Source organism: Elaeis guineensis, chromosome 9, assembly GCF_000442705.2.
Source record: "Elaeis guineensis isolate ETL-2024a chromosome 9, EG11, whole genome shotgun sequence".
Classification (NCBI taxonomy): domain Eukaryota; kingdom Viridiplantae; phylum Streptophyta; class Magnoliopsida; order Arecales; family Arecaceae; genus Elaeis; species Elaeis guineensis.
In genome coordinates this window covers 83,370,766-83,389,355 of record NC_026001.2, presented here as the reverse complement: position 1 = coordinate 83,389,355, position 18,590 = coordinate 83,370,766, and the positions used below count along the sequence as shown (strand labels likewise).

Sequence of the window (18,590 nt, the reverse complement as noted above, 5' to 3'; positions counted from 1 at the left end):
TATGACATGCTTCTTGTGCATTTTATGTCATCTAATCCTCTTTGAACTAGGCTACGTATGGTACCAGAAATTTCTGTAGTATGCATTACTGAGATATACCCTCTACTCGACTATTATCATGTTTACTTAGCAAAATGTCTGATGTTATTATTAGGCTTAATTTCATAAGAAACCCTAAACTTTGTGTCATGATTTAACTTGAAACTTGAACCTCAATTTCTCAGAATTGGACTCTTGAGCTTTTAATCCGTTAACGGTTTGACCCCTATGCCACTGAGGTGCCAAATACATAATGGAACATGTATACCCCTATGTCACTGTGATGATCCTGTCTCAAGGTCCCTCCTAGGGTTCCCATTCTACCACTCTCCCTTTTCTCCTCCTTTCCCTGTATAAATCCTGTACCCCGTCTCCTCCCCTTACTCACTTTCTCAGCTCCTCTCCACTCGTCTTCTCTTCCAAGTTCCAAACTCTCTGTACATATGCTATCTCCTCTCTTTCTTGTTAGTTAGCAGTGACTACTCCAGGTAAAAAAATAAAAAGAATGCAGTACCAGGCAGCACAGTCATGCGGGGCGGCGTATCCGACGATGGGTGAACAAGCAGATCACTGGGGCTGGTGGAGCATTTGATGGCGGAGAGTGTGGTGGTGATCTTTAGCGTGAGTATGTGCTGCATGTGTCATGCTGTGAAGTGGCTTTTCTGCGGCATGGGGGTGAGCCCTGCTATGTATGAGCTCGACAAGGATCCTGCGGCAAGGAGATGGAGAGAACCCTCACTCACCTCTTCGACAGCAGGCCCCAGGCCATCCCCGTGATCGTCATTGGTGGCAAGCTTGTGGGGGTCATAGACTGGGTCATGGCCTCCCACATCAATGGCACCCTTGTCCCCCTCCTCAAAGAGGTTGATGCTATCTGGCTCTAAGAAGATGATCAGTGAACAATTCCACTACGTCGATCCTCATTTTCACAGCCTACAACCAATACTATTACATGTCATATTATAATAGACACAGAACTAAAGAGAGGTGTAAGAGGTTTTAGAGAGAGATGAGGGTTTCATTTTATTTTTTCTTGTTCCTTCATTTTGGTTGCAGGAATGACCACTGTGTGTGGAAATTAGGCTGCCTTCTGTAATTTTCTTTAAATTTGATTATAATGTTTATCTTTTGATCAAGGGAATGAAGAGGGTTTTGGTGTTTGGTGTTGAGTTTGGCGGTTTTATCTGGTTTTGATAAAGGGCATGAGGAGGGTATTAGCTGCTCTTGTTTCAGATTGTGCCATGTAAGTGGTAAACTTAAAAGGCACATGTGAGGTGTGTGACATTTTCTGTTATGTATTTAGCACCTTAGTTATATAGGGGTCAAATTGTTAATTGGTTAATAGGTTGGGAGTCCAATCGTGAGAAATTGAAGTTAAGGGTTTAAGTTAAAATTAGGACATAAGGTTCAGGGTTTTTATGGAATTAAGCCTTATTATCACTATTTTGAATTCACTAAGAGGCACCATTATACTGTTAATGTCCTTGAATATATTGATGTTGAGATTATGCCACCTATTTTATGAAAATATCTGTAATTCTTTTATGTGCATCTCTTTGTATTCTGCTGACATATGTCGATCCTCAACATTTTTGTTCCTCAGATTCTTCATGGATATCCCAGAAAGAGATTGTTGATTATGGTGAAGAAACTGGAATGGACTGTTTGTTTGGGGAAGAATTGGGAACATCAAAATTGATAGAGCCACCTTCCCGAGGAGAATCACCTGTAGTGGTTCATTCAGATAGCTGGAGTGGACATGGTGCTTGTAAAAGAGCTAAGATTGCAGCAGATCTTGATCTTGATGCCAGAATTAGACTGTTAGATAGTGAGAGAATTTCTACAGCAAATGTTGTTTCTTCCTATCCCTTTAGTTCTGGGAACAGTTTTTTTGAGCAATCTTCAGTGTGTCCTGAGTTTCTAAGGTATTTCTTATTTCAAATTGATTCCACTTTTAGTGTTGAATCTATTCTTGTTTTCCAACTGATAGTTGATCTCTTTTTTCTGCTTTATTCTGGTTGGACTATGAGACCAAGCATCTAATCATAATTTTATTATGGAAATAACGAATATTTTTTGAAAAGATTTCTGTAATTCAGCCAACTGTTTATGAATTGACATGTCTGAAAAGTGCATGGAAGAAAAGCTCCACAGATGTTAGAATTATAAATCAAACTTGGACAATGCCATTTAAGCACAAATTATTAGTCAAGGCAGAAAGATTGATCGGGTCTACTTAAGCATTGACAAAGCCAGATAAACAAATACCATGCTTTAAAATCTGGAGAGGAATTCTGCAAATGGTCAAAAATCAGGAACAGGGCCATAGATGATCAACGTCAAAGAAAACATTTTTAATACTCTGCTCATTTTTTTCCTTATTAAGAAAGATCCAACATTTATAAATAATGTTAAAAGAATAGTATTTGAACATTTCAAAGTTTTTAAATAATATTGGAATACAAATTTCTAATAGTTCAAAGCCCAAATATTTATTTTTTTAATTGCAACAATAGAACCTTGGCGAAGTCAAATTTAATTTTACAATTTGAAGACACTAACAATTGAAATGAATGAATAAATATTAAGAATGTTGGGAATGTGAAAATTTAAAAAGAATCTAGCCTTGTCCTTGCTTCCTTATTTTTATTTTTATTTTGTAATATGAGATAATATGAATTAAATAAAATAAATTTAATTTTCAAAAAGTCTGACAGGTAGATGTAGTTGAAATTGGTAGTGCTTAGATGAACCTTGATATGCAAAATCTCCTTAGACGTGCCATCAACCACATTAGATGGGCCCCACCTATATTTGGTGTGTGGTTCATATCAACAAGGTTATCATTTCACCTACCCAGATATGCACATGTAGCTAGGCTTGTCCAAATTTGCTTTGTGCAGAAAATGCCATTTATCTGATTAATTTTTATTCAACATCACAGAAAGTATATTTGAAGTTTCGAATCGTATTTGCTTTGAAATGGGGTGTGGCATGTGGTCAACACAGCACAGCATGGTGAATACCATGTGCGTCGAATGACTGACACACATACTAGTATTGATTCGTGCAATGGGCTAAAGCTGCTAAACCATCGTTCACTGAATCGTCCCGAATCGGATGGTTTCGGACGTTCTGAGCCGTACCGGTGGCAAACTGGGACGGTTTGGATGGATAAATCGAAATACCCAATGGGGGGAGAGGGAAAGAGAGGAAGGGAGAGAGGAGGGGGGGAAGATTGGCAGCCGCCGCTGCCGGAGGCCAGCGGAGGCCCATGAGGCCATCGGAAGGCCACGGAGGCCTCTGCGGCTCGGGTATAGCCTGGTAAGATGTTCAAATGAGAGAGAAAGAGAGAGGGGGAGCGATAGTACCAGAGGGACGTATAGTTGGTGAAGAGGCCATCGGAGGCCGCCATGCAGCCGACCACATTTTTTTTTTTTTAACCTTTAAGTGAAGTCGGCAATGTTTTTTTTTAAAAACCTTTAAGTGAAGCTGGCAAACTCGTTGCCGGCTTCAATGTAATCTCTATTTTAAAAAAAAAAACCCCGTGAAACATGGGTGCGCCCTTCTTTCACGCTTGTGGCCCTGCAGGCGTTGACTACGCCATTGGACGGCCACGACAGCTGGCCAGTGGCCCTCCGGCGGCTTCTCCTCCCTCCTTTTCTTTCTTTCTTTCCCTCTCTCTCTATCTCTCTTTCTTTCTCTTTTCCTCCTCCCCCGCTCCATTCTTCTCTCTTGTGTCGATTTGCACTGGTACAGTCTGGTACGGACCTGTACTGGCTTGTATCGCCAGCCGGTCAGCACGGGGACTGGTTCCAGTTCTGGCTCCTGCTTCTTTGCGCTAAACAATGCTTTTAAGTGCCAACCTGTACTGTGTTGTATGGGACATGCTGTACTAACCTGATGTGGGAGCTCCATATCCCCCTCAACCAACACATGGCACAAGTGTATGTTGACTCCGGTAACATACCATATGCTGGTATAGAAGCATACTGTACTGCACAATTGCTGGTAAACTATTGGCACAGGGCTTGATATTTAGACTTAAAAAACAGTTTTAAAGCTAGTACTACAATTTGTCCCTGTTATGATTAGAACTAGCCCAATAAGTAATCCAGGTAGAAGAATTATCCTAAATTTATGGATTTGTAATACAGTGTTTTTCTTATTGAGATACTGTTTCCTATGGTGGTTATTTGGCATTGGCCAGCTTGGTAATGGCTTGAGGAATAGCTAGTTTAGCATGTATAAGCCTTACTATTGTAAGGGTCATATTGGTGTGGTGTCCAACCTCATCCTTAGCTATGGACATTTACTATAATTTGAATCTGGATTTATTGAGCATGCAATGTTTGAGATGTAAAGTAATTTTAAGATTTTTCTACAAAAATCTGAATGTAATTTATACTTCAGAAGATTTTTGCATGAGGATCAAATTCATGATTGTGTTAGCTAAAGAGCATTGCTAACTTGAATCTCATAATAAAAGTCATATGTTTTAGTCTCAGAGCATCTCACCTAAAATGACACTGAATAACACTTAAGGCTTCAACAGACAGATTCATTTTCGAGTGTTACACATACTTGTCTGTGTTGTTGCAGTGAGACTTGGTCTCTCTCTCTCTCTCTCTCTCTCTCTCTCTCTCTCTTTTTGACGACATGCACTGAGTATTTTGAAGCTGGAAAACCCATAATCATAATAAATTGAACAAGTGTTCATGATACAATTGTGAATGCTCTTTTCTAATTATAGGTTGTGTTGTTACCATCAGCCTTAGCCTTTTTTTTTTAAAAAAAAATCGTTCCTTGTTTTTTTCTTTGACAACATGTGCTGAGTGGAGTTGAAAGAAACTATCATCACATAAAAGTTGAACATGTGTTAAAGACATAATCATGTTTCCATGCTGATTACAAAACATTGTGCACAAGTGCAGTTGTATAAATCTTTCTCATGTTGTTACATAATGCAGCTCATGGTAAACAATCAAGCTAGAAATGTTGGAACTGTGTGAATGGTTTCTTGACTTGATTTGAGACCAAGTTGATTTGAGGCCAGAATTATTTGCCTAATGATATTATGATTATGATGTAATTATTAATATAACAAACCTTTCATTATTACAATAAAGTACAACCAATTCTTGTTCGCATGAATCTCACTTAAGGAAATCAATAAAAAGAACATATTCTATTAAAGCTTATGTTGATCACTTTTGTTTGGCCTATTTGATTTACAGAAGAATTCATTAGTATGGCTTGAAATACAAACAATATGTGGAACATTGACTAGGAGAATATGCATTTATTTTATTCCATTATTAATCATGGTGTGTCATTGATGATGACTAAAAGCACTAAAAGTGCGTGGGTATTCAAAGTAATCCTTTACTAGTTAGTGACAAAATTTGGATCTTAGATTGTTCAGTGCCATCATGTTTGGATTTTCCGTATTTTTTTCTATAGTTTGATTAACTTTGATCACTATTATCATCAAATCTGCTTAATATGTACCTTAAGTGGCTAGAATGTTTTAATCCACATCCAAAAATGTAGACTCTTTTTGTTGAATGGTGAGAGGTATTTGCACAAACACTGGATTGTACTTATAAGCTGAAATTTTGCATCATCGTGTGATAGGTTCCTTCCATTTTTTTTTTTTGTTATAATGAAGCCATAAGTTACTTTTTCCGCATCTCTCCTCTTCTTTCAAAACTTGTTCCATATCATATTTGCCTGTTATGTATAGTGAAGGTCTGAATTGTAATCAAACTATTTCACATTCTCTAGCATGTTGCGGACATTTTTGCCGCCTGATGATTTGTCTCCTAGTTTTATCCTATTCCTCAGGTGATAAGAAGAACTGTTTCTTCTGACTTCATTTGAGATCAAAGCCATAAAAATATCTTCTGTCCTAAACTGCTGGTATACTAGTAATATTGTATTGGAAATTTAACACTTGGTTCTTTGTTTGACTTTCATTTATGTTTATCTCATATGTACTAAAACAAGGAGATGAGGAGAAAAAGAAACTAAGGATAATATAAGGGCATATTTATTAGGTGAAGCTGCTCAAAGTTTCTCAATGGTATTTTTAGGAAAATAATGACATAGACTTTTGATCTATTATTACAAAATTCAAAACTTTCATTTTAAGTATTTTATAGAAAGTTTTTTAACTTTCATTTGCCTTGTATGGACTGTGTTCATTTTTTCTGTTAATCAGTTTAATGTCTAGTTGCAGATATATGGTATAGTCATTCAAGGATGACTTATGCATGCATCAAAACTAAGATTTGAAACTAGGTATTTGTGGAATTGTGGTCAACTTTGCAAGCTGTTATGATGCTTTATCTATCAGAATACCTCTATAGTTAAGATGAGATTGAAAGCCAATTGAAATTATCTCATTAATTTTGAGTAGGACAAAAGATGACTCACAAGACTGGGTATTCAGTTCATGTGAAGCCAAAATAGGACATGATTTGGCCTTCTTTTCTGAGGTATGTTCTCTTTCTCTCTCATCTTCTTTGCAATGATTGTTTTCTATGTTTTCTCTAGCTATTTTCTATTTTTGAGTTGCATCTTTTATCAGCATAAGGACTAGCTTTGGTTGAAGCAACAAACAGCAGTGCTCTAAAAACTGTAACACAAACCATAGCCTTCAACTTTGCCGCAAATGCCCAGCTATCTTGAGAATGATTTATCAGTCCTCATTAACCAATCATTCTATTAGGGACCTGTTAATTTTATGAATGAAGCCCTAGCATTGACTATCACTGAATAAGGAATTACCATATAGTTTCAGTTTCCATATATGATACGCTTTCAGTTTAACACTATCCCTCAACTTTTTTCATCGAGCTTTGGGCTTGCTGTTGACAATGTTGGTTATGCATTTCTGTGACAAGAGATAAAAATTTCTGATGATTTTAAACTTATATTTGTAGACTTGTTCATAAAATGCAAAGTCAATGGTCAAATTTGATGATATTACAAGAATTTGTAACAAAGAGACGCTTTTCTTTATGTTAATGTTAATACTCTGAAGTCTAAATTTTGATTTAAGCATCTATATTTTATTTTTTTTGTTAATTTATTTTTCATGAAGAAAACTTTCTCTATCTCTGGGTATATTTAAATTCATTCTTTGTACCGATTCTACCCATTTCCTTTTTTACGTCATCCAATAATAAACGCAACCAGATATGTCACTCACGACTTGCCTAGATTTCAGTTTGTTTTGGACAAATGGCTAAATTTACAATCGCAATTTGCCTGGTTTGGTCAAGTCTCATGTTTGAAAACCATGTATCTCAGATGAAACAATCCATGTTTCAGCATGATTGGATCGAACAAAACCTTAAGATGTTGGCTTAACTTTTTATTTGGGACAAGGAATACTCCAAAGTATTTACATGCTGGGGTTATGAGATGGTACAACCTTTCCTTATTCTTGATCATGTATTATGTTAGAATTTGTTTCCATCTCGCACTTGTGAGCCATTAACTTTGCAATGCTTTGCCACACATCCTGAGCCCCTGCTTCTTTCTTTGCTATATTCATCTTGCTGCAAAATTTAGAGTTGTTTTAGTTAAAGTATCATTTCTTTTATATATGGTGTCATTAGCTTAACACCTTTCTCCCAATCAACTTTATTTCATCAGTAGATATTATTCATCATAGTCATTCCATTACTTGTTTTGTAAGTAATTGAAGTCTAAACCTTGTGTAGAAAGTTTATGAGCCAATTGCCTTGTTTGGAAGTCAATAGCTCAATATTAGCAAGATATTGAAGCTAAGGAGATTCAGTGTGAGATGCCAAAGAATTGTTAGCTGGTTTCTAACTTTTCTTATTTACTTGTATATATTTATAATTAATTGTTTAATATGTGGTTTAAAAATTTTCTTCATTTATTCTTGAATATGATTTTTGTATTAGCACAATTTTCCTGTATCAAATTTTCAATAGTTTTAGTAATTTCCAACATGACGTGGATCACCTCACAGCATCTTCCAATGCTTCTTTTTTTTCCCAGGACTTGTTCTGTTACTGAAAACTAGAATGTGCGACTTTTGTGTATATTATTTTATATAAATTCCTACAGCTCTTTCTATGGTTTTTGCTTATATGCAAGTCATATTTACCAATTGATGTTGCCATCTTTTCGACCATACTTTGCATTAGGTGGCGATTCAAACAGATAGTTGCTACAATATCTGTGTCTTCTGCCAGTGTCCTGGATCCCACTTGTGAGTAACGTGTATCACTTTGTCTTGCTTATTTAATTTATGTAATCCATTGGCTTTTTCTTTTGATTGTGCTTGCTTTAATGGGCTCTTACCCTATATTATCTTATCTCAGCAATGCCATTTTGATGTGTTCATTTCTCATAACAACTAAGATAATGAGCATTTCTATTTGGATACATTAGAGACAAATGTGATCACCATTTACAATCTCAATACCAAGGAGGTGGGGACCATACCGGTCAGGTATTGATATGGTACCTAACTGAACCATACTGACACTCAGTTTGTAGAAGCGTACTGGTTTGGTACTGATTTACTATTTTTTTCCCCATTTCTTCATATTTTATGTTTAAGATTATTTTAAGCTTTATGGATCTTTGACTTTAATGGTGTTTTGATAATATTTTATTTTCTGTTGGTCTTGGGAGACCTGTGATTTTGTAATGGATGCAATTGAAACAATGTAACATAGATTTGTAACAATGAAGCAGAAACAACGCATATCTTTAAGCTTGAAAATATGTGTATCAAATTGATTTGAATTTCAAAATACATGGCATCTAGTCCTTCAAGGAGTGTCTGTTTGCTTCATAAACGTCAAGATGATGTTCATAGGTGGTGCCTTGGACTTGAGTCCAATCAAGATACCATGCCCATCCCAACTTTTGATAATCTAGGCCTTTTAGATTTCACCTTGGTACCAATTGTCTATATGATACTGGGCTGGCCTTTGTTGGATGCATAGGTCACCCTTAGATCTATAGCATATCATGAAATCATGCCAAAATACAAAATTTTGGTATAATCCCCTATTTTTACTATTTTTTGACCTATTTTAGGCATAAAGATGAAAAAAAGGAGAAGAATGAAGAGGAGGGATTGGATTATACCTGATTTGGCTTGGATTTGGGCTAAAAACCAACAAATCTCCCTTCTCTCCTAATTTTTCCTTACAAAAGCCATCCTTCCCTTTATTGTTTGAGAAGAAAAGAGAGGAGAATGACATCCTGTGGCCTTCTCTCTTTTTTGTCATGGAATGTGACTTGAACCGAGTCATACTAAGCAAAATGGGGCGACTCCACTTGGGTTAGAGTGGCTTAGGCCAGCTTGCACCAAGCCCCGAACTGATAGGCCAGCTGACCTTGTTCCACACTTGTTCAGTTAATCGATTTGTTATGCCCTGAACCAAGTGGTTCGAGTTAGTTTTGCAAACCATGAGTGTGAGAATAGGACTGCATATGTTTCCATGTTCACTAGATTGGAATACTTTTCACATTGAAAAATGAATTTCTTTCATCTAATTAGATATAATATGGTGATGCTGCATTCAAAGTTTTGTTCAATTGTCATCTAAACTCTGCCAATCTAAATTAGTTATTTGAAAACTAGGCTTGCAATCATATCTGCACACTTAAAATTTTAGCATGCCCTTATCGTGAAACTTTTTGGATATTTTTACCATACAAATGGAGATATTTATATAAGTAAATTTATAAATAAATGGAACCACAATTTGTCCCATTTTACCCTATGGTTTCCAAGGAAAATATCAGTCCCTGAATGATACAATCTAAATAATAACAATGGGGGAAATAAGTTTTGATAGCTAAATAAATTTCCCATTGGTAATCATTATTGAAGCTTCGAATTTTAAGATAATATAAATGTAATCTAATTATATACTAGATAAAGACCACATTGGGTATCAAACTTTAAAATTCAAATGGTAGCCAAAGTAATAGTTTGTACTTCTTTATGGAAGAATGCACTTTTGGATTCATCCCTATTTCTTTTTTTCTCCCCTTTAATTTTGAATTAGCCATGTGGAAATTAGTAATCCTTCTTACATTGTCTAAGTGTCAGTTGACTTAGTTCCTAACAATCTTTGGATGTGCTGTATAGTACAGAGCAACGTTTGCCGAACGTCCCAAATCGGATGGTTTAGGTTGTGCCAAATCATACTGGCGGAATACCGGCCCAGTTCTGGCGTGAAAAATGGTACAGTGGCCATCTCGAATGGAGGGAGAAGAAAGAGAGGAAGAGAGAGAGGGGGGAGAGAAGGAGAGGGCCTTCGGCAGCTGCCATAGGCTGTTCGAGCTCTTTCTGAGCTCGATAACGGTGGAGGAAGGGAAGAAGAGAGAGGGGGAGATGTACTGGATGATCGGAGGTCCTTGGAGGCCTTCGGATGGGCGGCGACGCCGCTGCGAGCTCTCCGATGGCCGGCGAGCTAGCGTCGAGGGAGATGAGGGTGGCTGAGGCCGGAGGAGGGCCTCTGCCCTCCTCGAAAGAGGGGTTTGTCTCGATTTTAAATTTTTCTTCTTGGTTTTTAACGGGTGAAGTCGGCAATGCAGTTCCTAACACATTTTTTTTATATAATTTTGGTTGAAGTCTGCAAATTGCGTTGCCGACTTTGCCCGTTAAAAATCAAAAAAACTTTGAAATAGGAGCGAACCCTTATTACGATCTGGTGGAGGACGGAGGCCGTCCTAGCCTCGCCCCCCTCATCTCCCTTGGCACTGGTTCGATGGCTATTGAAGAGCTCGCGGCGGCATTGCTGCCTGTCTAGAGACCTCTAAAGGCCTCTGGTGATCCGGTAAGATCTATTCCTTTCTCTTCTTCCCTCCCTTCGCCTTCACTAACCTCGAAAAGAGCTCAGATGGCGGTAGAGGCCCTCTCTTCCTCTTCTTCTCCCCCCTCTCTCTCTTTTTCTTCTCCATCTCCCCTTCTCTGCCTTGTCAATTTGGCCTGGCACGGATCGGTACATATCCGTACTGAACCATACCGTCAGTCGGCTGGCACCAAATCCGGTTCTGGTTCCAGTTCTAGTTCGGCAGTCCTTGGTACAGAGCATATCATACTGGTAGGTACTAAGACTCAGTATGCCCCTCATATCGAGGGCCGTTACCGAGATATGTATTGTACCAATACTTGGTATGTGTTGCACTATTTGTGCACTGGAACGTGACTGAGATTGAAAACCTTGCTTCATGATCTCAGCAAAACCACATCTTGCCTAAAACGATGAGGCATTCAGATTTTATGTTGTGCATCCATAGCATTTTTTTTTTGATGTTCTTGTGAAATTATTCTTAAATAATTTGTTTTACTTGACTGCTTATCATCCTATATTATTAGAATTTGGTATGTTCTGTAATCATAGGTGCTGCAATGGAAAAGGTTGCAAGAGAAGTTGCCATCTTTTTTGTCTTGATCCGCTTTTGAAAGATGCTCCCCTTGGACTTTGGCATTGCCCTTTTTGCGTGGAAAAAAGGATGAAATCAGGGGTCCACTCAGTGTCTGAAGGAATGGAATTTATTTTGGATTTCAAAGAGGGTAAGGACCCATTTGCAATTATTGAATTATCTTCAGGTTTCCAGCCTTGCTTTCTTATCCAGTTGGTATACTAGGAGAAATATGAGCAGTTTCACTAGTAATACCATAAATACTATTGAAACAGAAATGCAGGAAGAGAAGTATTATCTTGTCAAGTATAAAGGCCTTGCCCACGTTCATAATCGTTGGATACCAGAAAGCCAGATGCTTCTTGAAGCTCCTAAGCTTGTGGCTAAATTTAATAGGAGACTACAGGAAGGAAAGGTAGCCTACATTTTATTGTTATGTTGTGATCAACAATTGTCTTCTGGCTAAGTACCATTTCCTTTGAAAACTCAGCTACATATCATTTGTTTATGGAGTACAAATTTAAGTTTATCAACAGGTCATAAGGTGGAAACATGAGTGGGCAAAACCTCACCGTCTGCTGCAGAGAAGATATTTAATGCTCCCAGAACTGGCCGACGACAGTCTTTCTGGATTTTGCCACCAGGAGTGGCTTGTGAAATGGAAAGGTCTTGGTTATGATGAAGCTACATGGGAATTTGAGAATTCAGAATTTTTGTGCTCACTGGAAGGTATCGCACTAAAAAGGATTATGAAAGACGCCGTGAGGAGGCAAAGAAAGCATCTGATCCTTCAAACACTGACAAGGTGGTTTACATACTGCCAATAAATATAACTCTTTTTTTTTAGTGCTTATGCATGGTCTATTAATCAATAGGTTCTGTTGAAAGTGCAAAGCATTACCTTTGTTTCCCTTCCTTTGAGAAACACATGGTTGTTTATTGAAGTATACAATGTCCAAGCGGAGTGGATGTGGTTTCCTGTGTAACTGACATATCAGAAACAGATTTTTGCGGTGTAAATTTATGGATTCTTGTATGTTTAAAAATGCATAATGGAAACAAGAAGTAACATCTTGTATGACTGCATGTCTTTAACATGCCTGATTTTATGGTCCACCGAATCTGGTGTAGCTGTTACTTGAGCCATCGAGTGATGAATCTCATTGTGTCTTCGCTTGCTAGTCTTATTGGTACATTACTGGGACCTTTTGGTTCACTAAAAAGCACCCACAACGGACACTTAGAAATGGGTATTGATATAATACTTGGGTATGAAGTATGAACACTTAAGAAATAATTGTTAAATATTAGAATTATCTAACACTTAGACATATATGCACTGGAGACTCGTATGCAGGTCCGAGTAATATAGTCTATTGGTGAAATTGCTCTTCTTAGTTGGATACCGACTTCCAATGATCTTTATCTATTATTATATTGGTCAGATGACTATAATGCCTGAATTTGTTGATAATGCCTGGTTACTTATGTAATTGTTCCAATAATTTGATTTAGTGCCACCTAGTTGTTCAGACAATTTATCATCAAAATCATGATCTTGAATTGATGGGAAGCATGATCTCGCTTTTTCTCAAAGTGATATCTAAGATGTCATGTGGTTAACCTACCTAGCGATGTCAAATGAATTTGATGGAAGTTGATAGTAGTATAAGAGGCCGACCTTAAATAGATGGGATATGGTTGGATGGTAGTTGTTGTAACTCGTGATAATAAGTTGACACCACTTGTTTCCAATTTGATAATAAGAAAGCTTTCTTTATTTTATCCCTTCTAACAACAATAGTTTTCATGTGCTGCTTTATGATTCTAAATTGATTGTCTCTAAATTGATTGTCTTTAGTATTTGTTGCTTCACAATATTAAGCTTGGATGTATTCTTCTGCTTTTTCATCAACCTTCATAGTTGATCAAGGAGGATCACTGTACCTTTTATGGGCCACTTTGGCTACTTCAAGTTGGCCTAGATAGGGTTTGGGACCAATATCCACCACATCCATGCCTCGATCTCGAATCAAGACTATAGTTAGCTTCATTTAGGTCCAGCAGGACATTTCGCGGAAAATCTGTTAGAAAACTGGATAGGCAGCATGTGTAGATTTCAAAACTTTGAAAATAGATAGCGGAAACAAATCGGGTTAAACCTTTTAACTCCATATGCAAGATACCAGATCTAAACCTACTCAAGTCTAGGAGAAAGCACATATTATCAATCTGGAATTTAAAAAAATTTATGAGATCAGATCTTATTACTTTGGTGCGGGTAGCTATTCACCGTTTCTGATGATCTCAGATTCGTATAAGGTTGAGCTGCACATGTGTCCGGCCTCTATAGGTATCCATCGGGATCAATCTTAAATTTTTTTCTTCGTAGAAGATTCTTCTTCTCAAGAAGAACTTTGGCCTTGAAGATTTTGATCAACTCCTTTGATCTTAACTACGAGATCAACTCCTTGATCTGCAGTCTTCTTCTTCTTTTCCTCGATTTTTGATCTCTAAGTCATCAATACTTCTTCTTGGCGTGTGGAAGAGAGAACACCCAACTTTTGGGCATGGAAATGAAGAAAATGATGAGAGAAGGTGTGGAGATGGAGAGGGAGGAATTTTGTTGATAAAAAATTCATTCTTTGAAACCCTAGAGACCTTCCTTTTAAATAGATACTACCCTGACTCTTGGTGCCCCACAAAGAGATCTTTAGCCAAAAATAATGGGGCGTGGATGCCACTCTCTCCACGCCATGACACGTAAGAGGGGTGGGCCCCTCTAGGATATGGCATCCAAAATTTTTCAAAAAGAAAAAGATGTGTCACCCAATCTTCTATCTATTCTACATGCATACTTAGAGATAATCAGGAGATAAAGAAGAGATAATGTTAGGATAATTATGCTAACTAGTTGACTTGATCAAATCCTCTTGGGCTCACAATTAAGAGCCCAATTAAACCTAAATGAATTTAGGCTAGGTTCAAGGTCATGGACTTGATCAAATTAAAGTCTTGAGAAGAATTAGGTTTAACCGTATGCTAGCATGGTTCTCATAAATCTAATAGAATTTCAATCAATCCTAATCCAATTAGAACTTCATAAGTCCAACTGGCAAATTTGAGATTAAATCTTTTAATGTGTGATCCCATAGGTTTCATTCTATCTGGTAGTGAGATATATTATGATCTCTATCACAATATCATCGAAACTCTTTTTGATAGATTGGAACATTTTCAATTCTACTCTTCGAGGGCCATCGATCATTAAGATGATGTCCGATGAGTCTTACAATCCATCAGTGACACTTAGCAGTATGTAGTGGCAATCCAGTAGAATAAAAGTACGAACCTTTAGGTGCAGTTATCGTATGATTCAGTTTTTTATCGTGACTCCCGATTTGACGAAGGTCATGGAGAACTCGTCAAATCCCATCGTCAGTCATATGTTAGATTGGCTCGACTCGAGTTCATTTGTGAATTTCGTGAAATTTTTTTTCAGTATTTACTCTTGCTTTGGTCAAAGACTTTCTGAACTCAGTCTCGTAAATCGCATAGGTCTTTTCTTTTTCTATCAAGATCGATAGATCCCATCTAAGTACATTTTACTTCGAACAGCGAATCTGAATTTACTGAAGCCAACATACGTAGTAAGGATTCAAATGGCTAGGGACTAAAAGAACGTGCAGTCAAATCCAGTAGCCTCGCTGCGAATAGTCAATGCCACCGTAGGTCAAAGGGCCACTCACACCACTGCAGCATCGAGAAAATCACTGACGAGTGAGTAGACATCCATGTGATTTTCGTGTTGGTTACGTTCAGTGCAAGTTGTTCTCTAACAATCACCTACACCTTCATTCCAGTGTCTCTACACCGCAGATCCGGAACTCATCTGTCCACAAGAGAGGTGAACCGTGTACCGATTTCAAATGGATTGATCACTGTTCTCCATGATGATCTTTTGACTGGGAGCATTTAGAAATTAACCACTAATTAATATATGTCTCAAATTTTTAACTTTTTAAGAATATACAAAAATTATTTTTGTTAATTTCTAAGATAAATCATGGACACATAAACATGATTGGAATGAAAAAATCTTTTATTGATAATAAAAAGATTATAAGTACAAGCTCAGGTCCTAGAATTACATAATGTGTCAGCTAACAATTGGTTTTTAGGGTACAAATCCAACAAACTCTCACTTGATCTAAAGCTAATTGGCCATATACCTAAGATCTATCTTCTCAAGGTGAGCTTCAGCCTTCTGTTGTTTGAGAGGCTTGGTCAGCAGATCCGCCATGTTCAGCACGGAATCGTCTCTCTGCACTTCGACAAACTTCTTCTCGAGGTATTCGCGTATGATGTGAAATCATCGCTCTATGTGCTTGGACTTCTGGTGTGATCGGGACTCCTTAGCGAGGGTTATGGCATCGTTGTTGTCACAGTGTAGTGCAATGGCATCTGATATTATCACATCTAGCTCCGCAACGAACTTTTTGAATCAAAAAGCTTCCTTAGTAGCTTCAGAGGTGGCGATGTACTTGACTTCCATGGTCGAATCTGCAATGATCAGCTGTTTGAAATTTTTCTAGCTAACCGCACCATCATTACACAAGAAGATACACCCCGATGTGGATTTTTTATCATCGACATCAGTCTTAAAGATTGAATCAGTGTATTTCTCAACTTTTAGCTCCGATCCTCCACTAAAGATCAACATCAAATTCATAGTCTTTTTCAAGTACTTAAAGATGTTTTTAACAGTAATCTAGTGTTGTTCACCTGGATTTGCTTGATATCTACTCGTGACGCTCACAACAAGTGCTATATCAGGGCGTGTGTATAACATGGCATACATGAGGCTCTCTATTGCCGAAGCAAAAGGGATCTTGCTCATGCGCTAGATCTCCTCAGGTGTGTCAGGACACATCTTCTTGGAGATGAATGCCATGTCTTAGAGGCAAAAGATCCATTTTGGAGTTTTCCATGCTGAACCTCTTCAGCACCTCCTCTATGTACATATGCTGTGAGAGTCCTATCATTCTCTTAAATCTATCTCTATAGATTTTATACCAAGAATATAGGAAATTTCTCCTAGGTCTTTCATGGCGAACTCTTTTGACAATCATACTTTGACCAACGTCAGCATGGGAATATCATTCCCAATCAGGAGGATGTCGTCCGTACAATATGAGGAATGTGACAGTGCTTCCACTGACCTTTTTGTACACACATGGCTCATTATTTTTGATGAAATCAAACATTTTGATCACATCATTGAAGCGAGTGTTCCAACTCCGAGATGCTTGTTTGAGTTTATATATGGACCTTTGCAGCTTGCAGATCTTGTGATCGCTATCACTGGACGTGAAACTTAGAGGCTGCTCAATATATATATCTTCCTTAAGATATTCATTTAGGAAGGCAGTTTTCATATCCATCTGTCAGATTTCATAATCATGAAATGTTGCTATGACAAGTAGAGTACAAATGGATTTCAGCATAGATACGGGTGAAAAGGTTTCATGATAATCGATGCCTTCACGTTGACTATAATCTTTCGCGACTAGTCTTGCCTTATAGGTCTCTACCTTACCATCCGATCCAATCTTCTTTTTGTAAATCCATTTACACCCAATAGGTATAATACTTTTAGGTGGATCTACTAAGGATCAAATCTGGTTGGAATGCATGGAGTCGATTTCTGACTTCATCGCTTTCATCTATTTTTCGGAGTCTACATCTAACATTGCCTCATCGTAGGTTTTGGGATCATTCCTAATGTCCCTATCTCCCATCAGGAATACTTCTTCTAAATCTTCTGTAAGAATATCTAAGTATCTTTCAGAAGGATAGGATATCCTACTTGATCTACGAGGTGGAGGAGGTATCACATCTACTGGCTCATTATTGGGTTCAGGTTCTTGGACTCGATGCTCTCCAGAGACTCTTCGAGTTTAATCTTCCTCCCACTGCCTCCATCTTGGATAAACTCTTTTTTCAAGAATATGGCATGATGGCTCACAATCACATTATGATCCTCAGGAAGATAGAAGTAGTATCCTATGGTTTTCTTAAGATATCCTATAAAACGAGTCTTAAAAGATCTAGCCTCTAACTTGTCCGCCTGCTGTCGCTTGACATGGGTCGGACATCTTCAAATCTTGAGGTACCCAAAAGTTGTCTTCTTACCATGCCATAACTCATATGGTGTGGTAGGAACAGATTTAGAGAAAATCCGATTCAAGAGATGAATCATAGAAAGCAAAGTATGTCTCCAGAGAAAATCAGGAAGGTCTATAAAGCTCATCATGGTTCGGACCATATCTAATAGGGTCTGATTCTTCTTTTCGGATACTCTGTTGAGCTGAGATGTCCATGGAGGTGTCCACTGTGAGACTATGCCATTGTCTTTGAGATAGGTCCGAAATTTTTCATTAAGGTATTTTTTTCCTCGATCTGATCGAAGAATTTTTATGGGTTTTTCAGTTTGTTTTTCTACTTCGTTTCTGAATTTTATGAACTTTTCAAAAGCTTCAGACTTTCGGTGTATCAGATACACAAAATCATACTGTGAATAATCATCGGTAAAGATTATGAAGTAGATATAGCCGCCCTTAGCTTGTACATCAAATGGACCACATACGTTAGTGTGTGCTAGGGCTAATATCTCAGTGGCCCTTTCTCTTTGTCTTACAAAGGGCAGCTTGGCCATTTTTTCTTGAAGACACGATTCACAGACGGGATAAGACTCGAAAGTCAATAATCCAAGATGACCATTTTTCTCCAGTTTGTTGAGTCTGTCCTCTCCAATATGGCCTAGCCTAAGGTGCCATAAATATTTATGGCTAATCCTATCTCTAGGTCTCTTAGATCCTAAGGCATTCACAATTTGCTTGTTAATGTTTATACTTGCATCGGTATGCAAATGGTAAAGACCGTCAATCAAGAAAGCACGTGCCACAAGTTTATTTCCAAAATAAATAGAACACATGTCTTTATTGAAATGAAAATTGTAATTATCTTGTGCCAGTACAAAGACAGAAATCAAATTTCGACTAGCTACAGGTACAAAGTAACGGTCCTTTAAAAGCAAACTAAATCCTAACGATAGT

General features: G+C 37.7%; 1 protein-coding gene and 1 pseudogene across 1 annotated transcript in view; both read left to right on the top strand.

The window, feature by feature from the left end:
* LOC105051204 (uncharacterized) overlaps positions 1–18,590 on the top strand; it is a 75,499-nt gene that overhangs the window by 9,196 nt on the left and 47,713 nt on the right. The window contains 7 exon segments of the mRNA XM_073243477.1: positions 1,643–1,964; positions 6,461–6,539; positions 8,226–8,290; positions 11,451–11,623; positions 11,748–11,887; positions 12,009–12,210; positions 12,213–12,277. Of these exon segments, the coding sequence (XP_073099578.1) occupies positions 1,643–1,964; positions 6,461–6,539; positions 8,226–8,290; positions 11,451–11,623; positions 11,748–11,887; positions 12,009–12,210; positions 12,213–12,277 (1,046 nt within the window).
* LOC105051203 (glutaredoxin-C1-like) lies at positions 8–1,636 on the top strand (annotated as a pseudogene).